The 23458-nt window shown below is 36.6% G+C and overlaps 2 protein-coding genes across 3 annotated transcripts in view; one reads left to right on the top strand and one right to left on the bottom strand.

Annotated features, from left to right (window-relative positions):
- LOC306852964 (dedicator of cytokinesis protein 2-like) overlaps positions 1-23458 on the top strand; it is a 116409-nt gene that overhangs the window by 62650 nt on the left and 30301 nt on the right. For both annotated transcript variants that reach the window (XM_079390094.1, XM_079390093.1), the window contains exon 26: positions 2232-2327. In XM_079390094.1, the coding sequence (XP_079246220.1) occupies positions 2232-2327 (96 nt within the window). The remainder of the gene's footprint in view (positions 1-2231; positions 2328-23458) is intronic.
- LOC306852965 (uncharacterized protein) lies at positions 5428-19364 on the bottom strand (the record flags this gene model as incomplete). The annotated part of the gene is made up of 3 exons (XM_079390095.1): positions 16965-19364; positions 14228-14302; positions 5428-5596 (listed from the first exon to the last, which is right to left on the bottom strand). The coding sequence occupies exons 1-3, from the start codon at positions 18305-18307 to the stop codon at positions 5428-5430; spliced, it is 1587 nt and encodes a 528-aa protein (XP_079246221.1). The 5' UTR covers positions 18308-19364.

Below are 23458 nucleotides of genomic sequence, written 5' to 3'. Positions count from 1 at the left end.
AGGATCAATTTAGCCAAGAGCTCCCTGTCCCCCAGCCAACGAACTTCGTTCCGTTGGGCCTTCTCAAGATGAGACCCCTTCCGTACTGGCTGAAACCTCTAATTCCGCCTCATGCGTGGCGTCATGGACGCATTCGCGTCAGGGTGAACCGGGCCTGCGTGTCAGCCCTGGCCCCCTGGAAGAACCTGCGATGGTTCAAACAAGGCGTGACAATGGGTTTGGTTTACAGAAGGAAGGTTGTTACAACAGACGCCTCCAACACAGGTTGGGGGGCTCTGTGCAATGGCAAACCGACCTTCGGCTCCTGGACGAACGCAGAAGGACAGATGCACATTTGCCCCTAATACTGGGGTAGAATGAAGTACGAGCTGGTCATGCTCTCGACAGGTGTCGTAAGATTCACAAGTGTGATGTGAGACCAATGAGGGAGCAGTTTTGTGGATAGAGAGAAAGAGTAATTGAAACTGTACTGTCTGACAGGCCACACGTGCCACAGATATCTGTGTCCACACACACACACTCCACAGGGATTATAGGCGTACCTGATTAAGCCGTTATCCACTGACCACTGAGAAAGAATGAGACAGATGACGATAAAAGAGAAGAGACAGAAACCCATAGAGAGAGAGAGTGGTTGTGGCAGCAGCTGAAGTGAAGAGCTGTTGATGTTGAGAAACACAATATGAAATGAAATACTCCATGTAGAGATGAACAGATGTTTCTCTCTCTTTCTCAACCCCTCACTTTATCCGCCTCTGCATCATGAAATTAGTGAGGGGGTGGTAAACACACACACACACACACACATACATGGGTCATTTTCCTGTAGGCTGATTCTCACACACAGACAGAAGATGTTGTGATGAAGGGTTTTCATCATCCATGCTTGCACATCAGTGATGTCGGTTGTTCAGAAACTTAGAAGTAGGAGAGACTAATACCACCAGTCATCCAGTGTGCTTTTAGTATTATTTACATACTATTAAAGTATTTATTAATATTTGAATTAGCTTATAGTTTTATATTTTTAGTTTACATTTTAATTTAAGTTTTAGTTATTTTCTTATGTGCTTATGTGATTTAAGTTTTTTATATACATTATAAATATGCTTTACATGTTTTATGAATCTATTTATTTTTTTATTATATATTTATTTTTATTTCACTTTTAGTTTTAGTTGCCAATACAGTATTTTGTTATTTTAAACTTTTTTTTTTTTTTTTACTAAATGTATTCAAATTATTTTGTTATGTGTTTATGTGATATTTTTTAATAAATTTGTAAATACTTTATTTTCAGATTTAAGTTGTTAATTTTAGTACTGGTTTTCATCTGATGTTTATATTTAATTTCATGTTAATATCACTTACTAAAAACAATTTGCATTTTTTACTTGCTGTAGTTTTTAATTTGGTGTGCCAGTGCATTTAGCAAATTATTATAATTAAATTCAAGGTTACGAAAGATACATTTTTTTGTCTTTGAAGTAAAATCCTGAATTGTATGAAATATGGCCAGGAACATGTATTAAGATTTAAGATGACTTTAATGGACTCCACATTTTTAGAAATTGGCCATTTTTGGGTCCAAATGGGTTTTCTCAGAATTGATTTAAAAAAATTAAATTAAAGGCCTTTAGTTGACATCGCTCACACACACACAATCTGGCCTGTTCCAGATCTCTTCAGTCTAATCAATGCATTTAAACAATAAATGAATGTGATGGAACCAGAGAGACCAGACATGCAACTAAAACAAAATCACACATTTCACTCTTCATGGTTTAAAGAATGGTTAACTAAAAAAAAAAAAATTCTACAAGCATTAACTCATCATATCACGCTGCTCTTTTCTATGCAAATTAAAGTGAATAGTGACCAAGAGCTGTAAAGCTCCACAAAGGACAAAAGGCAGCATAAAAATATCATAACAGTATGACTTAATCAAAATCCTCTTTTATGTTTATTTAAGAAACCATCTCAAATTGAAATAGCTATTTACTGAAAACCTAAAAATCTTGCCTAACAGCCATGGTTCACTTTCATTTGTATGAAAAAAAAAAAAAAGATTTGTAGCTTATAAACGGAACGCTGAGGTGAGAAACTCAAGAGTCATTCTATGTGTTTGTGTTTTAATTGGGCGACTTAATGAGACAATCTTTGACCGTTTGGATGCAGTGGGTTCAGCGCTAGAATACAAATAACAAGCGTTTTGTCTCTTTCTCTTCCAGGGAGACACATTTCAGCACATTCAGGAAATTGTGTCATTTCTGCTGAGGACGATAAACCGCACAGTCATCACGATGGGCCGAGAACACTCTCTCATCGTGAGTTTAAAACACTAGATCATCTCCTTTCATTGTCCTTTTCTCTCTTTTAAGTCAGTTATCACTTGCTCACTATTCTTGCTCATACTTAGTTAATAATGTAAACAAAGGCCAGACCAGACCAGAAACATTTACTGCATTAAAATACACAATTGTATTGACGTCATCTTAAATATCTCAATTACAAACAAGTGGAGGGAGGAAGAAGAAGTGCACTGCAGGAAATGTAGTCTTAGACTATCAGAATATTGGCATATAAAAATACATTGATTATAATATTTGTTATTTTATATATATATACTGTATATTTTCAAGTCTGGACATGAATACTGGACTGATACAGAGTGGAAGACGTGCGTTTGAACCAGCGTGTGTGTTCTTACTCTAGGAAGCAAAAAGTGTTGATCTGTATGTGAGAAGTTGTGAATGATAGAGAAAAATTTATTAGTGTTTGGGAATTCATTGATCTTAATGAATCTAAACATTAAAGCTACAATGTCTGTGAGAACATCAAACATTTACACTTTAAATTCAGTCTTACATGTTTGTGAGGAAATTAGCAGTTGCATTAATAGGACTTTCATGTCATGGTGAAATTACCATAATTACCAGATTCCAAGCAGTAAAGCCTGCCCATGTTTTTGTCGAACTTGCAAATTACAAGTCAGAAACTCACAATTTATTGAAAACAACAGCTGCTGTAACTCTAGACTTATATTATCTTTAATATTGTTTTGTTAAGTTTCCTGATGCACATTCACTGAGCATATGGAGGTAAATTAATGCAGTGATTAATTATTTTACTTTCATTATGAGTAAAGCTGGACATGCTGCCATTTTGGTGTTATGCGGCAATTTGCAGTAATTTTAGCATTGAGTGTTGCCATAGAAATTAATCATTTCTGATTCTGAGAAAACTGAACTCATTTAGTAATTATGGTAATTTTGATTAGACACGGATGTAGCAATAGGGGCCATTCACATACATTGGAAAATGGCCCAAAGGAGCCAAATGTAATATGGTTTTTGAAAAATTGTACTTCTTTTAATTTGACAAAGCGTCTTAAAAATACATGTTTATGTACAACTAAATATGGTTCAGATGTAATACAAGAATGTTTGGTATGAACAGCCACTTTAGTCACACTTTTTCTTTTGTTTTTGCTTCTAGAACCACATTGAAACTTGAGAATTTTAGAACTGTAAAACTTAGAATTCTATATTTCAATCTTTAATACATTTAAACTCTGTTCTGAAACCTAGTGAGCTGCTTACTGTCTAAATAGACAGCATACTTACTGAAGTAGAGTGACTGATTGCTTCCAACTGATTGAGTTCAATTAAAGGAATAGTTCACACTAAAAATGAAACTTTGCAGAAAATGTACTCACCCTCAGGCCATCCAAGATGTAGATGAGTTTGTTTCTTCATCATTACAAATTTGGAGAAATGTAGCATTACATCACTTGCTCAAACAGCTGATAAAAAGTGTCCAAACAGCTGATAAAAACATCACAATAATTCACAAGTAATCCACACAACTCCAGTCCATAAATTAATGTATTGTCAAGTGAATGTTTGTAAGAAATGAATCCATCATTAAAACATTTTTAACTTCAAACTGTTGCTTCCGGCTAAAATACAAGTCTATAATCCATACTAATGCTTTCTCCAGTAAAAAAGTAGTCTCGTCTGAATGAGGAGAGAAATATGCACAGATCAAGCACCATTTACAAGTGAAAATTGTCCAAAACAGTTAACAAATATGTGTGTAGATTTTGACGTGAGAGGACATTTGAAAGGACTGTTTCACTGGAGGAAGCGTTATTATGGATTCTAAACTCATATTTTGGCCAAAAGCAGCAGTTTGAAGTAAAAACATCTTAATCACTTCACAAGACATTGCCCAGCAGGCACAGGACGTCAATATAACGTCAAGTTGACGTTGGACATGATGTCGGACAGACGTTGCATTTTGGTTGAGAATGAAAATCGGGTTGATGTCTGTATTTGATGCCATTTTGACATTGATTTTGGTTACACAACCTAAAAACAATAAATATAAACATCTGCTGATGTCAATATTGGACATCAAATTAACATTGACATTAGATGTTGAATTGACATTGATTTTTGGTCACCCGATGTCGCAACAAAAATTTCACCAAATATCAATGTCCTATGACATTGTGTGCCTGCTGGGTAATTGATAGACTGGAGTTGTGTGGATTACTTGAGGATTATTGTGATGCTTTCATCAGATGAGAGTTTGGATTCTCATTCTGACGGCACCCATTCACTGCAGAGGATCCATTAGTGAGCAAGTCATGTAATGCTACATATCTCCAAATATGTTCCAATGAAGAAACAAACTCATCTACATCTTGAATGGCCTGAGGGTGAGTTCATTTGAATCAAATTGACATTTTTGAGTGAACTATTTGTTGAAGCAGTAAGTGTAAGAACTTGGATTTTTCCATTAAGGACAATGCAGCGTGGTTGCATCTTATAAAATTGCCTAATTTGAAGCTGCCTCCGCATGGGGAGCTCAACTACCGGTTACTTAAAATGCTGTGTAGGTAGGCAGATCGCTAGGTTTGGGAACAGAGTGCTAGACATTCATTAGTCGGGGACGAAAGCCATCCACACACAAAGGTCAGAGAACGCTGACTAGGAGATGAGACAGAGATCTCCATCAGGATAACATTCCGTCCATCAGCGTAAAGAGGGATATCGACTGCGTTCTGCCTCTGTCAGACACTATGAAGGGGATTTATTGACTGGTTAGATGCGAGGTCTTGTGGGTCTCCTTGGGTTTTAAATTGTCCTCAAGTTTTCAGGATGTCAGATGAGCTTTTGGTTCAGCCGTGGCTTTGAGAAGTTTGTCACAATGTAACAATTATTTCAAAGCGTAATCCGTTCAGTAAGAGTAACGTTTTTAACAAATCCTTTAACCTGGACTGCTACGTACATAAGTTTGGTTTTTCAACATTATAACTGCAGCGGTGATGCTGGTGGCATTTTCCATGAATGCAAACAAACTTAATTATGAATTTCTGTGGCAATCTAAGCTGCAGATGATCTCCATGGCGGTGGTTCTCTACAGCCACCAGAAACACTTCTTTCGCAGTTTCTTGACGCGGCTCTTGGTTCGAGGGCGTATGTGAGCGGGCTTTGGGATGGGGGCGGGAACATCGTACTCTGCTTCATCCAAGGCGTCCAGAATGCTTTGAAATCTTCCCTCCTGCAAACGGAAGTCGTGCTCCACACTAGGAATACAGAAATAGATATTAGGAAAAAATGAATTACAAAAATAAAAAATAGCAATTATGCAATGAGAGATGCACATATTACTGAAATTTGCTTAAAATGTACTCGCCTTTAGACCATCCAAGATGTACATGAGTTTGTTTCTTCATGGGAACAGATTTGGAGAAATGTAGCATTACATCACTTGCTCACCAATGGGTTCTGTGCAGTGAATGGGTGCCGTCAGAATGAGAGTCTAAACAGCTGATAAAAACATCACAATAATCCACAAGTAATCCACACCACTTCAGTCCATCAATTAACATCTTGTGAAGCCAAAAGCTACGTATTGAAACAAAGAAACAAATTTAAACTGCTTATTCTAAAATATGAGTCCATAATCCATAATACAGCTTTCTTCAGTGAAAAAGTTCATCAGCTGTTGTCTCTCACATAAAAATCCACCAACATGTTTGTTTAGATCTGTTTTAGACTGTTTTTGTGCTTCATCTGTGCTTATTTCCCTCATGATTCAGGCGAGATTACTTTTTCATTGGAGCAAGCAATATTATGGATAAGGGATTCAGAAAACTTGGTCTTGGTTGTAAAACCTGCCCATTTTTTTGTCGAACTTGCAAATTACAAGTCAGAAACTCACAATTCAATGAAAACAACAGCTGCTATAACTCTAGACTTATATTATCTTTAATATTGTTTTAAGTTTCCTGATGCACATTCACTGAGCATATGGAGGTAAATTAATGCAGTGATTAATTATTTTACTTTCATTATGAGTAAAGCTGGACATGCTGCCATTTTGGTGTTATGCGGCAATTTGCAGTAATTTTGGCATTGAGTGTTGCCATAGAAATTAATAATTTCTTATTCTGAGAAACTGAATAGTTCTGAGTAGAGTCTCATTTAGTAATTATGGTAATTTTGATTAGACACGAATGTAGCAATAGGGGCCATTCACATGCATCGGAAAATGGCCCAAAGGGAATTCATAAAACATCTTGATGTATTTGTTTCTTACAAACACAACTTTTCAAGTCACAAGACATTAATTGATGGACTGAAGTGGTGTGGATTACTTGTGGATTATTGTGATGTTTTATTAGCTGGTGGGACTCTCATTCTGACGGCACCCATTCACTGCAAAGGGTCCATTGGTGAGCAAGTGATGTAATGCTACAAATTCTCCAAATCTGTTCCCAAGAAGAAACAAACCCATCTTCATCTTGAATGGCCTGAGGATTAGTATTTTCTTTTTTTCTCCCTTTTTTTTTTTGTGATTAGAAAAAATGAGAAAGCACGCTGACCCTGGGGGGGTTCTGTAACTTTATTACAGAAGTTGAATGCATTGTGAATGTAATTCCTTGTTGTTTTTAAGGTCATAATATAAAATAAAAATATAAATGTAGCAAAATAAAGGATACTTGCAAACATAGGATACTTTAAAACATAGGGAATCAATATTTCAATCATATTGGTGTTGTGTTATTAAGGAATAATTTTTATAATTTGCAGTAATTACAACTAAAGTTTCTTTTTTTTTATATACATCTTGTTTTTGTGAATAAAGTGTGTGCCCGATGACAGAGAGAAAGAAAAACAAAAACACTCTTTTCATTATCTGTTCTGGCAGATCATACATTAGGAGATAGAAATGAACATTAAGACAATATGATACGTGTCAAAATAACAAACAAAACTAAAGACAAACCGACACATGAACAGAGAAACGTTCTTCAAACTCTCACTCTGTCTTTCTGTGTTTCTTGCTCTCTATTTCCTTCTGTTCAACTCATCATTTATCTCACTTTCTTACAAGTTTCACAGCACAGCAGTCGGGTTCTGGAAGTAAAAGTCTCATTCATTTTTTTTCCATTGAAAGATTGATTTTTAATGATAATATATAAACCTTTCAAGAGACACAGACTGGGAACTCAGAAGCAGCTGCTTCTGCTCTGGGACTTATCTTAAAAATCATGTTTAATAGCTAAAATCCCACAATTCCAAAGAGGGTTCCACCATATAATGTTCTTGAAAGAAGTCTCTTCTGCTCACAAAGCTGCATTTATTTGATTAAAAATACAGTAAATGCAGTACAATTGGGAAATATTATTACAATTTAAAATAAATATTTTCTATTCGAATACATTTTTTAAAATGTAATTTATTCCTGTGATCAAAGCTGAATTTTCAGTATCATTACTTCAGTTTTCATTCTATAATATGCTGATTCACTGCTTAAGAAACATTTATTATTATCAATGTTGAAAAGTTGAGCTGCTTTTTTCCCCTGCAAACCATGATACATTTTATTTTTCAGTATTCTTTGATAAATGCAAAGTTCAAAAAACATCATTTATTTGAAATATAAATCTTTTATAGCATCATAAATGTCTTTCACTTTTGAACATGATGCATCCCTGCTGACTAAAAATATTAAGTTCTTCATAAAAAAAGTCTTGCTGACACAAACTTTTAAAATTGTCATTTGCAGTTCTTTTGAGTTTCAATACACAGTCTTTGTCATCTTTGCAATTTTCAAATATGTCTTTTGTTTTTGAAATGAAAGTTTGTAATCTTTTGCTTTATCTCAGAGCTGGTTTGTTTGGGTCAAGGATTAAAACTCTTTACGATTACTTTTTTTTTTTTTAAATCCCAGTGCTTAAATGAATGAGACAAATACTTCTGGAGCCAAGGCCACTGACATGAACTATTATCACAACTGCGAAACATACACAGATTCTGACCATTTCATCAGACTGCAATCTAACAGCATGAGAATGTGTGTGTGAGGGTTATGCCCTCTATTTACAGTGTAGCCACACTCCTGCCTGCAATTTCCCAGCAACTAAGTGAGTTTGAGAGAAGAAGAAAAAAGAGGGGACGTGATGAGCAAAAGATGGAGGTAAAGGGATGAGAGACTAATACAGACTGACAGAGAATATACTGAAGGTTAACAAACCCCATAATGACAGACGGAGATAAACAAAGTGTGTTCAACAACAGCTTGTTATAGGACACTGTATGGAAAATACACTGATGACCGTGATTTTAACGGTAAAAAACTGTGAAAATGCTACAGTAAAAACCTGTTAAATGATTAACGGTGGTAAGTTCCTGTAAAATTTACAGGGAAAAAATGCAAACTGATGTTCCCAGAATTCCCTGCGTTTTTTCTTTGAAATAACTATGTTTGTTCTTAGTTTTTTTTTCCTTTTTCTTATCAGTTATGTTTATTGGGGTTGTATGTTACATCTAATGTTGTTAAATTAATGTTTATTGCATATTTCAGTTTAATGAGTCTCACCATGATGGTGTTTAGTGTTTGTGTGAATGACACTGTGCACCTTCTATATATGTTATTATTTAAAAGCTGCTTGTGATGGGCTTTGGTTCATCATGTGACTTTCTCATCACCACCTGTATTTGGTGGTTATCCGTGTATTTCAAAAGTACAAAACAGATTTCAGTACTTCAGTAGGTTGGTATATTAACATTATATCAGTTAATGAAATCACGGTATTTAACAGTAAATATAAGTTAAAACCTTAAAACCTAAACTGTTGTTACCGTATTTTTTACGGTAGAGTTCCGGCAACCACAGCTGCCGTTTTTTTACCGTAAATTTTACGGATTTTTTTTTTTTTTACAGTGTACACCCATCCTGCAGGGATTGTACTACTGCGCTTCTTTTCTAAATCGTTATATTATTGTGACTGGTCTTTCCTACTATTGATTTGCATTTTCTTTTAATGTATTTGTGTAATATGGAATCTTGCCACAGCCATATCACCCTGCAGCCCAAGACCCGGTTGCTCACTGAAGCTAAGCAGGGTTGAGCCTGGTCAGTACCTGGATGGGAGACCTCCTGGGAAAACTAGGTTGCTGTTGGAAGAGGTGTTAGTGAGGCCAGCAGGGGGTGCTCACCCTGCAGTCTGTGTGGGTCCTAACGCCCTGGTATAGTGACGGGGACACTATACTGTAAAAAGCACCGTCTTTCGGATGAGACGTTAAAACCGAGGTCCTGACTCTCTGTGGTCATTAAAAATCCCATGGCACTTCTCGTAAAGAGTAGGGGTGTAACCCCGGTGTCCTGGCCAAATTCCCTCTACTGGCCCTTGTCTATCATGGCCTCCTAATAATCCCCATACACTTGATTGGCTCTATGACTCTCTCTCCTCTCCATCTGTAGCTGGTGTGTGGTGAGTGTACTGGCGCCGTTGTAGTGTGGCTGCCGTCGCATCATCCAAGTGGATGCTGCACACTGGTGGTGGTTGAGGAGAGACCCCCCCCCCCCCCCCCCCCCCCCCCACATGATTGTAAAGCAATACACAATAAAGCGCTATATAAATGCATCATTCATTCATTCATTCATTGTTTGTGCCATGGGATGAAAAAATTAGAAGAGGTAATTGCGACATTTTATCTCACAGTTCATAATTGCAAGATATAAACTCTGTCTGAAAAAAATTGAGTTTTGTGAGACATAAACTCAGAATTCTTACCATTTTATATCTCGCAGTTCTGAGTTTAGATCTGCCATGAAAACATATAAAAGGTAATTGCAACATTTTATCTCACAATTTTCATGCAATTCTGACTTTATAACTTGAAATTCAATTCTGGCTTTATTTCTCACACTTCTGACTTTATATCTTGCAATTCTGACTTTTTTAGAATTTCAAAAATAGTCCAAATTGTGAGATAAAAGATTAGCATGGTGAAAACAAGCTTCTGTAGTTCAACCATCTTTAGTTGCATTTATAACATGATGCTTAGTGTCACAATAGCAGCAAAGCGTCTGTGATGCAGCATTTCACAGGCAGAACTAAAGCCTTAATCTCAAACTCTCCTTTTGTTTTCTTCAGGATATGCAAATCTAGTTCTGTATTGCATTTGAAACTCGACAGCTTTTGCTGGCTGTAAATCTGTTTTTCAGTGTTGCTGTCATTTCAGAGGACGTCATTTGTCACAAGAAATTGCTAGGTGATGTCTCTGATTTGCATATCCAGATGACACATTTACATGTATATGATCAGTGCACCATGCAAATTCTTTTTTTAGCAGTGCAATTGATTATGCTGTTTTTATCATCAGCAGTGCTTGCATTGCTATTATTATTGGGCGAACTCTGTGTTAATGAGACCTTTAACTTTAAGTATTAAACTTTGTCGCAAAACATTTGTGCTAAAGACATAAATGATTCATTGAGAGGATCATTTGTTTCAGGCTGGTAACTGCTGAGCAGCCACCTGAGCTTTGCATGGGCAAAGAAAATGTTGAAGAAGAGTGTGCATTTCTGTATTTTAAAGAGCATTATAACCAAGCCCATCTCAACTTCTCTTCATCCCTTGAGGATGAGGCATCAAGTCAGGGAGAAAGAGAGAGATGAAGTATGGAAGCAGAATTTGTGATGAACGGATCTTTTAAGGAAAGGGAGTTGACTCAGTCAGAAAGCTCAAAGCTAGAGTCTGCACTTTCAGATGGAGAGAAATCTTAATCATCAATATTATCTTCCCAAAATCATGAGTCAAAGGAAATCTAGTGCTATAAATCACACTGCATCCGTGAAGGCAAACCCAAAGGATTTTTTTTTTTTTTTTTTTGGCACAGATTTTGCTTTTTTTTTTTTTGCTCTGGAGTCTTAAAGATGGCTTGAAATCCAGAGTTTTGTAGCTTTTAGTCCAAGTTGGCAAAAGTTCATTTTGAAAAGATACACAATTGCACAATTTAAATGAACTGGTTTTCTCTTCTGGGAAAATGAGGCAGAAATATTGATGATTAAAAAGTGCAGTTTTTAGTGTGGTATATGAGTTGAAGCTTTGCTATTGTTTTCTGACTTTAGTGCTAATTTGAATGTAATTGAAGCATGATCTTGACTAACAGTTTTGGATATTGACCTGTCTTCACTGAAACCAACAGGAGATCTACTTTTTACTTTGTTTTAAATGCATTGTTTAAAGTTATTGTAGTGTGATTTTATTATGAAGTTAGTCTGACGTGGTGGCCCTGTAGTACAATACAAAAAAATTTAAATCGCAAATCTAATTTAACAACACCGCAGAACAAGCAGAAATGCTTCTTTCTTGACCACTATAGAGGGTGCATTAAAGCTAACTTTTCAGGCTTTCAGGTAATTGTTTAACAAAAATCCAAGTTTTCAACTTTTTTCAATGGTAGCAATCTTTTTTAATGAACCCTTGAGCAGGGTGTTAGCAGATGTTGCTTATTGCATTTGAAATGAGCCAAGTCAATTCGACTATAAATGCAAAGTTCAAGTGTCCATAAAAAATATTGGCACAGTAAAAACTATTCTGAATTTGGAACATTATCTCTAGTATAAAGGTTGAAATGTTAGCGTTAATGCACCCTCTATTAATGAATGAAGGCATAAACATAACCTAATGAATGAATGCATGAATGCATAAATGCATGAATGAAAGCATAAATGAATGCATCGACTAATGAATGAATGCATGAACACCCAAGCAAATAAATGAATGCATTAACAAATGCATGCACACAGTAATGCATGCATGAGCAAATTTATTCATGCATGAACCAATATATGCATGCACGATCAAATTAATAAATGCATGAATGAATGTATGAACACAAACTAATGAATAATGCATAAACAAAAGCATAATTGGATGCAAGAATGTGTGAACACTTAAACTAATAAATGAATGCTTGAATGCATGAATAAACACATCAATGCATGACCGAACACATGAATGAATGTAGGAACGAATGCATGCACACACACATGAATGCATGCATAAACAAATTTATCCATGCATGAACGAATGTATAAGCATATAAACTAATGAATGAAAGCATAAACGCATAAACACATGAATTAATGAACTCACACGCAAATTAACGAATATTACTGAATGGATGCTTATACAAATGTATGTATGCATGATCAAATGAACAAATGCATGAACAAATAAATGCATGCATGCATGATCGAGCAGATTAAAGAAATTTGTTAAGCCTACTGTGCATTACATATGAGGAGCACTGTTTGTATGACACAGAGTTTCTGCCTATTCAGTGTGCTCCAAATCAGTCACTTCAGTTAGGATGCTGCCTTAGAAGGAAGTTGCCTATGTAGACAGCAAAGCAGCTTGACAGCATTTGGAACAGAACCTCTGTATGTGTGTGTGTGTGTGTGTGTGTGTTCCTGGCTTTTCTCGACTGCATTGCCATGAGATTTAACTTCAATAGGAAATCCATCTCTCTTAATTGATTCCCGAGGCTTTACCTCAGTGTGAGTGCTGGAAACATGTATTAGTGTGCGATTAGCTATAATAGTACGGGAATAATGATCCAGAAAGGAAGAGAGATAACAGAGTCGAGGGAATTTCATACAGCACTGGCTGAACGTGTGTGTGTTTGTGTGACAGGAGAGATATCGCACAGTTTTCTCTGGCTTTATGATACGTGTGTTTGTGTGTGTATATATGTGTGTGTGTCCCTCAGGGCTTCATTACAGTTGAATGGGAGCTTGAGCTCACTGTCCCTTGATTATAACAAACATAAACCAGCCGACTCTAATAAATACATCACACACCTACAAAAGCACACACTCATCTATTTAACCGGCTGCTTAAAGATTTCTCCTTTTTTCTGAGTCTATGATAAATAGTAATAATGATGCTTGATTTAGCAAGAGGCACCAATTAAGACTGAAACAATCTGTTTCCTCTGAGTAGAGTAGATGCTCATATGGTTCTGCTGGCCGTTGGATGTTTTGATCTGCTGTAGGATATTGATGCAACTCTTAAATCATTCTCATGGTCTCCTGGTGAATTTCTGTCTGTTTCTGCCCCCCAGAAGACACATAACTCAGATATGGCTCTGCGCACGATTTATAATATTTTAAATGGGTCATGGAAAATGGATTTTCTTGCTCTTTTGAGTAGAGTTTTAACCCTATGAAGCCTACTGTATCAGATACACAAATAAGGCCTCTACATGATCAACATGATTAAAATGTTGCTGATAAACCTGTCACACACAATCTGCTACATGCCTTCAACATACTATAGTTGATCTGTACTATGCACAGTGCATATGCATCAGACAGATGTCTCAGATGTTGAATTGCATCTCTCTGCATGAGTGTTGCATTGCTTTTAGACTCCTGTGTTCTGCTCTATTCAGTCACCTGTTTTTTAGCACATCATGTCCTGTGTGACACCCGTTAATGCTCTCTGTGCAGTGTTGAGCGTTGTTGCTGAAAGTATGAAGAGTCACAGTGTAAAGTGAGGTTTTGTCAGCCTCTAACCAACATAATAGCAAAAACACCCCTCCAAAAAATTAAAAAGGCTCTAATTTGGCATTTTTGCATGTGGTTGTTCCTGAGCTTTGTTTAGTGTGAAATGCTTGATGTCGATAAAAGTCTTGCAATTAATGTGTTTTCATGTTTGTGTCAGTTCTGAGTACTCTGGTACCGTATCTGTTGTTAATGTGAAGGTTAGCCATTCATAGCAGAGGTCATTTGCATATAGTACAGTAGCAGAATCAGCTTGTTTAATTGAAAGGCTTGGATAGGGAGGAAAATGGTCATGAAAAGCTAAAATATGACATTAAAGACATAAGTGGACTGCTGTGGAGGTGTTTACCTGTATATAATGCAGGCTGTTTTCTGGCAGGTTGAGCAGTTGTTGATGTCCTGACCTGTTCTGTAAGAGCAACGCCTGAAAAAGCAAGAAAGTATGAAGACCTACACACACACACACACACTCACACACACTTTAAGCATGTGATTCATACACACAGAACATTAAATTAGAGGTCTGTGCTTTTCCATCCCACTTCCACCCACAATGAGTTTATTCCTACACATGTCTGCATTTTTATTTATTTCCAGGTATTACAAAGAAGTGTCTTCTTTTCAATAATGCCACAAGAGATGCTCTTATTGTACCCTGTGTTTTAGTTAAATATTTACTTGTTACGCTTCAGTCCAGTTTGTGTACATTTATATGATGAATTTAGTTTTAACTACATTATTAATTATGCAATATAAATAAGTTCAAGTTTATTTGTGCAGCACTTTTTACGATACAAATCGTTGCAAAGCAGCTCTACAGGAAATTAAGTTTCCACAATATATTTATATATTGCAGAACCTCAATATATTTAACTTATGGCAAAATTTGGTAATTCTGTATGTTGTCTGAGGTCCTCTGAGGGGTTGGCATTATCTTTTCTCAGGTGTTCAGTCATCTCAGATCATTTAAATAAGATACTATTATTATTATTGTTATTATTATTATTATTATTATACAGTGACCCCAAAAAGTGTAAAAAAATGTATATGCACAAAGACGAGGGAGCTGACTTTGAGAGAAAAGCAAGCAATTTGGATGCTAAAAGAAAAGAGGAAGTCAGTTAGAGCTATAGCAAAAACAAAGGGCATGGAGAAATCAAGAGTTTGGAAACCACCAGTGATACCAGCAACCTACAACAACCTGATCGGCTGAGAAGACAACAGTAGTTGATGACTGACAAATCATAAAAGCTCTGAAAACGAACCCTAAAAGATGTGTCTGTAAAATCACCAACAACTTCCAGAAAGCTGGGGTGATGCTCTGACAATCTACTGTCCTCAGGAGACTTTGACACAGAATTACAGATGCTACACAGCAAGATGCAAACCTCTGACCAGCACCAAAAATAGAAAGATTAGAGTTTGCAAAAAAGCACAAAGGTGAGCCAGAAGAGTTTTGGAACTGTGTTTATGGACCGATGAGACAAAGATGAACCTTTATCTAAGTGATGGGAAAGCAAAAATGCGGAGAAAAAAAGGGAACGGCAAATGATCCCAAGCATACAGCCTCATCTGAAAAGCATGGTGGAGGTGGTGTCATGGCATGGGAATGCATGGCTGTCTCTGGAACAGGCCCTCTCAACTTTACTGATGACTTAATGTATGATGACAGTAGCAGAATGAGTTTGGAAGGGTACAAAACCATCTTGCCTACAATAGTCAAGAAAATGCCACCAGATTCATTGGGAATTGCTTCATATTGCATCAGGACAATGACCCAAAACACCCTGCCAGTTCAGTCAAGGAATTTATAAGGACAAATAAATGGAAAGTCTTAGATTGCCCAAGTCAGTCTCCAGAATTAAATCTGATTGAACATGAATTTCACCAGCTGAAGAGGAGAGTAAAGGCAGAAACTCCCCAAAACAAGCAACAATTGGAATTGGCTGCATTAAAGGCTGGGAAAAGTATTTCAAAGGATGAGACCAAGAGTCTGGTGATGTCTATGGGTCACAGACTCACTGCTGTGATTGTGCGCAAGGGATCTGCAACTAAATAATAGCTTTTAATCTTTTATATCTGCCTTATGTTCAACTGTCCCAATACTTATGCTCACATCAATGAGTGGGATGAACTCTAAAAGTGCTGTTCTTTTTATTTGGTAAAACATGTATGTGTTGAAACGGCTAATAATAAAATGTGACATTCTGTAGTTTTGTCTCATATTCATCTTTTAATCATATTTGCAAATGTCTTGACTCCACAGCCAACAGAGCAATTTTGTCTTTACTGTTCCAATACTTATGGAGGGCACTGTAGATAGATAGATAGATAGATAGATATGCACAAAGATTTCAAATAAAATTATTTATATATATATATATATATATATATATATATATATATATATATATATACCGAGTACATTATAAATGAAACTGTGTCTGTCTGGCTGTCTAGTTTTTTCTATTGAATGATTGTTTTTCTAATGAATTGAAAGGGCTGGAATGGTGTTTCAGTCCTATTTTGTAATGCAAAAAACTCTTGAAACCGAATCTGCAAAAAGAAACTTGAGAGTTTTTCTACAACTCATAAATTTAGTCCTGTGTCACAACAAATAAAATCAAGGCCAACGGGAATCCCACAGGCATACAGACCTCTATTGAATGTCCTTGACTATGTAATGAAAATGAACACTTGAAAACATACAACACAGTCACATTCCTGATCTATCCTGACAGATCTGAACTTTCAATCAAAGCAGAGTTCTGACGAAACCGTGTGTGTGGATGGAGGAGAAAAAAGAGAGGGAAACTCTTAAGAGATTAAGAGAAAGGGTGTAAATGTGTTAGGAGGTGTAACAGTGAAGATGAGACAGAAAATAAGACATCAGTTGAGAAGAAGCGAGAGAGAGAGAGAGTTTGGGAGCGGTAGGGGGTCGATGTCCCATTGATGGAAGAGATTCCCGAGGCGTTGCCGCAGGATGCATCAGTTACCAGGGGAATTATGGGATGATGGAAGTGTGGAATCACAAATCAAACACGCTTTCATGAACTCCAGAGCCTTAATCTCTCACTCTCACTCACCCTTCACTCATTGCTTTGTTCCTTTCCAGATCCTGAATGACATTGAGAAGAACTTTGATCTTTTCCTGATTATACAGCAGGTTTTCTTCTACATTCTGCAGCAGTCCGTGTAGAACGCCAGGTGCACCGTTGCATTGTGGGATATCGTCTGTTGGAGGTGGGTGGGTGTCTTTAGAGTCCGTTTCCGTCTCAGTTTTTGGTTCTGATGGAGGAGGGGGCGGGGTTTGTGGTGTAGGCTCCGCCCCTGAGCCAATCAGAAGCTCTGGAGGTGCTGGTTTACATTTGACCTGTATTGGTTTCAAGTCTTTCTTGGGTGGAGGAGTGGGCGTGGTTTGGGACTCACAGCCAGTCGGTTTAGATGTGGATTTGTTCGTTTGCGTAGTCGCGCACTTGTCCTTTGCGTGTTGCGATGCATGTTGTGCGGTTGATTCTGTTTTGACTCGTGTTTGCGTATGTTGCGTTTTGTGCGTCGTCGAGTCATTATTGGGTTTTTCAAACTGCGTCGATGCCTCTGTTTTCTTATCTTTTTTGTTGGATTGTGAATTGGTGGAGCATGTGTTTTGCGTAGTGTGATTGGGAATTTGCGCATACGTTGGCTGTCCAACTGTTGAGTTTCGTTTCTGCAAGCGAGGCAAACAGCTTTTCCTCGATGGCGTCGGAAGCGTCATGCTCGCTTGAACCTGACTGGCGGCTCGTTTGCGACAAGCCGGAGCCATGCAGGGTGGGGCTTGAGACTGTCTCCGCCCACAGCTAGCGCACAGTCTGGGCGATGATGCCATCACACGACATGGGCGAGGGGGCGTGTTGTACGAGCCGATAGCTGGCCTGGCCTCCTCCCCTTTCAGGGACTGACCCCGCCTACATTCATGTGTCATTGTTTGACTCTGCCGCCTTGCTTCCTCAGACTCCGCCCCTTCGCTACAAACTCCGCCCACTACCTCGGGCGCAACAATACTTCCGTTAACGTACCGAAGGGTTCTTTTTAAACTCCCTCTTTGCCCGGATTGGTTTGGATTGACTTTGATTTGACAGTACACTTCGCTCTCCTGGGACGTCCTGTCCTGTGCCACATGGTTCCTGGACGCTGCCTTGACGACGTACCTTCCGTTGACTTCACAACGCTTCACCCGGTCTAGTGACATGGTTTCGGCAATCGGGCCGTTGGCTGTACTGACTGTTGGAGTCCTCTTCTTCAATGACGGAAGCGAGCGGAGACCCGGCGACGTTTGGACGCCAACACTGCATAAAGGGCCCCATTTCTGAGACAGGACAGCCCGCCCACCAGCTAGAGGCACCTCCAGTGCCGGCACCGCATTGGATGCATCAGCTGCCCGTCGGCCCATGACCTCTGCTGATTGGCTCAGCCCCCTGAGGAGGAGCTGGAGGGGGTGTGGCCTTCGTTTATAAGCATACTATCTAACGCAAAGATGATTATTCCTTGGTGTGTTTTGGGAAGTTGTATTCCACAGCATTAGAAGTGATTGCATTAGTTAGAAATCCCTTTTCAAATTCGTCTTGCTGTCAATCCAGAGACAAAGTCTTCAAATTCATTGTTTGCCTGTCTGAGAAAGAAGAAATATGTGTGTAAAAGATATTAGACTGTGCATGTGCTACTCATAATTTAAAGTCATTAAAGGGGTAGTTCACCCACAAAAGAAAATATTTTGAAGAATGTTTGTATCCAAACAGTTGACGGTAGCCATTGACTTACACGGTATAGAAAAAGTACTATGGAAGTCATTGGCTACAGTCAACTGTGTAGTTACCAAGACTCTTCAAAGTGTCTTTTTTGTGCTCAACAGAAGAAAGAAACTCATGTTTGTAACAACTTAAGGGTGATTAAATGATGAGAGAATTTTTATTCTTCATGAACTGTCCCTTTAAATGTTAAGCTGCCCTCTTGATCTGCACCAACAACAAAAACAACAAAACAAGTGGATCTCAATGAAGGTGGTGATAGTAAAGGTGCACTCAGTAATTTTACTCTCATTATAAATGTTTTTTTACACAAAGTGAAAAGTAATTTGAAAAAAAAAAAAAGATTTAAATCATGTAGACTGTAGCACTATTCAGTTGATCTTTTTCTGTTATTGGATTTTTTTGCACACACAATAAATAAATCATGGCTAACTGTGAATAATTTATTTTTACACTTGGAAAATGTAACTGGAAATATAGTTTTTGAGTAGTCATGCGTTCATGCAGTCTCGTATGTCCAGGTCATTTGATCTAGTGCAAAAAATTACTGAGTGCACATTATAACAGTATTTAAACAGATACAATAATAAAACTAGAAACCAATGTGAATAACTGAGGTAACCGATGAATGAGTTAATTAATTTTTGAAAGGTTTGTTTAAATATACCATCAAAATGAACCAATTCAATCAAATTAATCAAGCTTCGGAAAGAAAGCAAGAAAGCAAGAAAGAAAGAAAGAAAGAAAGGATCAGTGTTGGAAATTTTATTTTAATTTACAAACAATTCATAAACGTATGCATTTAATATATTTAAAAAGTAATATATTTATTTTATTTGCTAATGTACGCATTAAATTAGTGATGTATTAAATGTATTTATAGAAGTATTTGTAGGATGAAATAAATACATATTTTCATAAATATTTATAAATAATATTCATGAAAATATGTATTTATTTAATCATCCATATATTATTGATTGAATTCATACGATTGTAAAGCTGTGTGTGCAATATGTGAGAAAAACATTTTATTATGTTACTGGTTGGAAGACGCAGCTTGATACTTGTTTTTTGAAAACAGCTAAACTTTTGAATAGTTAGCACCACAACCGAGTTACTTTCCCACATGTGTGTGTCTGTAATCAAGAATGCCAGTCAACAGGAGAAACCACAGAGACGTTCTTAAAGTTCACACCATCTTATTCCCAGAGACTCCAATAACCCAACACGACTATTACGAATATTAATGAGGGTTAACAAAATCCCCCATATGTCACATGCAGCTGATTAAAGTCTCGCTCTCTCTCGCTGGTTCTCTTCCTGAAGGGCCTATTATTATCACTTTATTCTTCTGTAATCTCCTCCTCATCTTAAGTGTTCTCCCTCCTTTCTTTTGCTCTTTGATAAGCTCTCTGTGTGTCTTGTAGTTCATATCTTGTTCTCTGTTAAGCTTCTTTTCTTTTATGAGACGGTCTCAAAGCTGCCCGTCTCCTCTGACCCAAACACTGCATATGTGTGTGTGTGTGTGTGTGTGTGTGTTACTTCTACTTTCTACGAATGGGGAACAAAACAGTGTTTAAACACTATTAATTAATTAATTAATTATCAGCAAATGGTCTGCGAACATTTCTTATTTTAATATAGTTTATCTTGAATAACTAAAACTGAACAAAATATTTATAAAAATATGTGTATAGACAGACAGGTTGAACCCAGAACTACTAAAAATGAGAAAAACACAGAAAACACACAAAATTCCTAAAACTTTAACTAAATTTAAAGCAAAATTGGAAAATATAAAAAATAAAACTTATTCAAAATTTGTATAAAATTATTATAGTGTTGAGGTTGACTCAACATTCGCAAGACCTCAAATGTATATTTTAAAATGATTGTGCTTTCAAAAATAATTTGATACATTGTAACTAATGGCATAATAATGTAAATTGATATGCATGATAAATCACTCTTGCAGTGAAGTGTAATTTGCATTTTAGAAGAAATGTGAAAGTCTCTTGAAATAACATTAACCACAGACCTTATATGACTTATTTAAAAGTTACTCTTAAATCCAAAACCGCTTATGAAAAGCCATTATAGATTAGTTAGAAGAGGGACAGTCCAGAATAACCCTTATTAGACAGACATTTGATCCTTTTAAAGTGACCTACTTTTCATGAAAGTGTATATTTACACAGAAAAAAAGGTGTAGAATCTGTAGAAACAATTTCAATTGAGATTGTATTTCACAAATAATTGAAAAGGAAGCAACACATAAAATTATTAAGTTAAATTAAGTTTTGTTTGGTTTTGGTTTTACAATGTAAATAATAGTGTATTTGATTCTTTATCATTGTGGAAAGTGCTTTGTGTCTCTCTCTGTGTGTGTGTGTGTGTGTGTGTGTGTGTGTGTTAGAGAGAAGAATATTGTTGGTGAAAAATGGTAATGACCCCCATTAGCCTCTTAACAGATGAACATTATAATACAACACTACTAATTTATTTCATGCGCACACACACACACACACACACACACACACACACACACAAGAGGCCTAATGAGGAACAGAGTGTCGGTGTGTTTAATTATGAGAGTAATTGAAGTTAGTTTGGAATATTTTCCTGAATATTTGCATTTCTTAGAGTGTGCCAGAGATTACATTCATTAGGATTATTTTCATTTGAACAAACTATTAGAGACATCCGCAGCCAAATCCCCTCCTCTCGTCTTTCATGTCTGCCTTCTCTGAATCCTCTGGAGAGTGGGCTGCAGGACAGCTGTTTGCTCTGTGATGTGTTTAGGAGTATTTAGATTCATTGATTTGCTGGATTTGACACTTTTTGACCTTGGATTGGATCAGATTAAAGTACTGTGGTAATACCATGGTGTGCTTTTGCATTCAATAGGAGTCATTAAAGGATTAGTTCACTTTTAAAAAAACTTTTGCTGATAATTTACTCACCCCCATGTCATCCAAGATGTCCATGTCTTTCTTTCTTCAGTCGAAAAGAAATTAAGGTTTTTGATGAAAACATTTCTCCATATAATGGACTTCAGTGGGCCCCAAACGGTTCAAGGTCCAAATGACAGTTTCAGTGCAGCTTCAAAGGGCTTTAAACGATACCAGACGATGGATAAGGGTCTTATCTAGCGAAACGATCGGTCATTTCAAAAATAAATAAAAAAGTTTAAGGTTTATAAGCACAAATGCTCGCCTTGCTCTGTTCTGTGATGCGCGTTCATGACGTCACGTAATACGCAATGACATTGAAAAGGTCACGGTTGAGGTAGGCGTTATTATATGGAGAAAGTCCATTATATGGAGAAATGTTTTCATCAAAAACCTTAATTTCTTTTCGACTGAAGAAAGAAAGACATGGACATCTTGGATGACATGGGGGTGAGTAAATTATTAGCAAAAGTTTTTTTTAAAAGTGAACTAATCCTTTAACAAAGATGTGGTATACCATGATATTACCATGTTTTTTGACATTTCACACAGTATTACCTTGTACCATTGAGATACTATAATATATGGAAAACATTCAGTACCTTAAATTAATGGTAAATATGAAATGTCACTGTAATATGTTTTTATGCTACACTAATACATATCACATTTTTGAAGTGGACATACCAAAATAAATGTCTAAAAATCCAACAGTTCATTTTGTCTAAAATCTATATCTATTATTTATTTATTTTGATTTGTTCATTAAAAGAAATTAGTATCGATAACAATGCATATACAGTATGAATATATTTAAGTTTTTATTTAATATTTTAAAAAAATTCCATGAAAAGAAATTAGTATTTGACTAACAATGTATATTTATACCTAATATTTATTTTTTAGAATTTAATCAAACTATTTGGGAATGGAGAAATTATTCTGATCTCTTCCAAGAACTACAATAATGAATTATTTATTCATATCAATATTGTTCATTTTGAACAAAAACTTGAAACGTAAACACAATTACCAATCACGTGCAAAGAAAGCGGGCTCGTCTGCAATAACTAATAGTTAGCTGCTATTTTAGTGGATTCAAATGAAAAAAAGTTGACGTTACTCATAAATATTGTTTTTATTTATTTAGTTTTTGATTGGCTTACCCAAATACTTCTTTTACTGTAACTTGTTAGGTCTACTCTGTTTTAAGGGTCATGGTACCAAATGTAGTTATTCAGATTATTGTTGTTTTTTTGTTTTTTTACTTTATATTTATTTAAATTTACTTGCTATAGAAACAATTTTAACCCAGAGAAAATTTCAAAATTGATTACAAAGACAGTTTGAATTAAATATAATTTTGAAGCAGAAAGACTGAAATAGTATTTTCTTGTAAAACATACTCCAATAATCTTTGTTTTATTTACTGTACAACTTTGAAAAAAAAAATTTTAGAGTGTAGTTTAAGGTATTATAGTGTACATCATCGGATACATCATTATGGTACAGCCACAGTGTTTTTCTGTAAGGTCACCTTGTCTTCACACACACACACACACACACACGAGTGCGCGCACACTCCTTGAGTATTGTGTTCTTGAGGTCTCTTGTTGATCTTCGTCACGGTTCATCAGCACACAGTTAGATGTTCCACTTTCATCCCTCCATTCTCCAGCACACACACACACACACACACACACAGAGTCTCTGTTGATCTCTTCATCAGCTCCGGTCAAGCCCTGTACTCCTCCTCTCTCTTCTCTTTCACACTCCGTTACTCCTGACTTTGATTTTGTCTTTCTGAGCCTCTCTTGTGTCATCATTCACGCACACTTTATC

Source organism: Barbus barbus (genome assembly GCF_936440315.1).
Source record: "Barbus barbus genome assembly, chromosome: 33".
In the NCBI taxonomy this organism is placed as follows: domain Eukaryota; kingdom Metazoa; phylum Chordata; class Actinopteri; order Cypriniformes; family Cyprinidae; genus Barbus; species Barbus barbus.
Note: the sequence above shows the minus strand (reverse complement) of the source record. Positions and strands in the feature narration are given on the sequence as shown.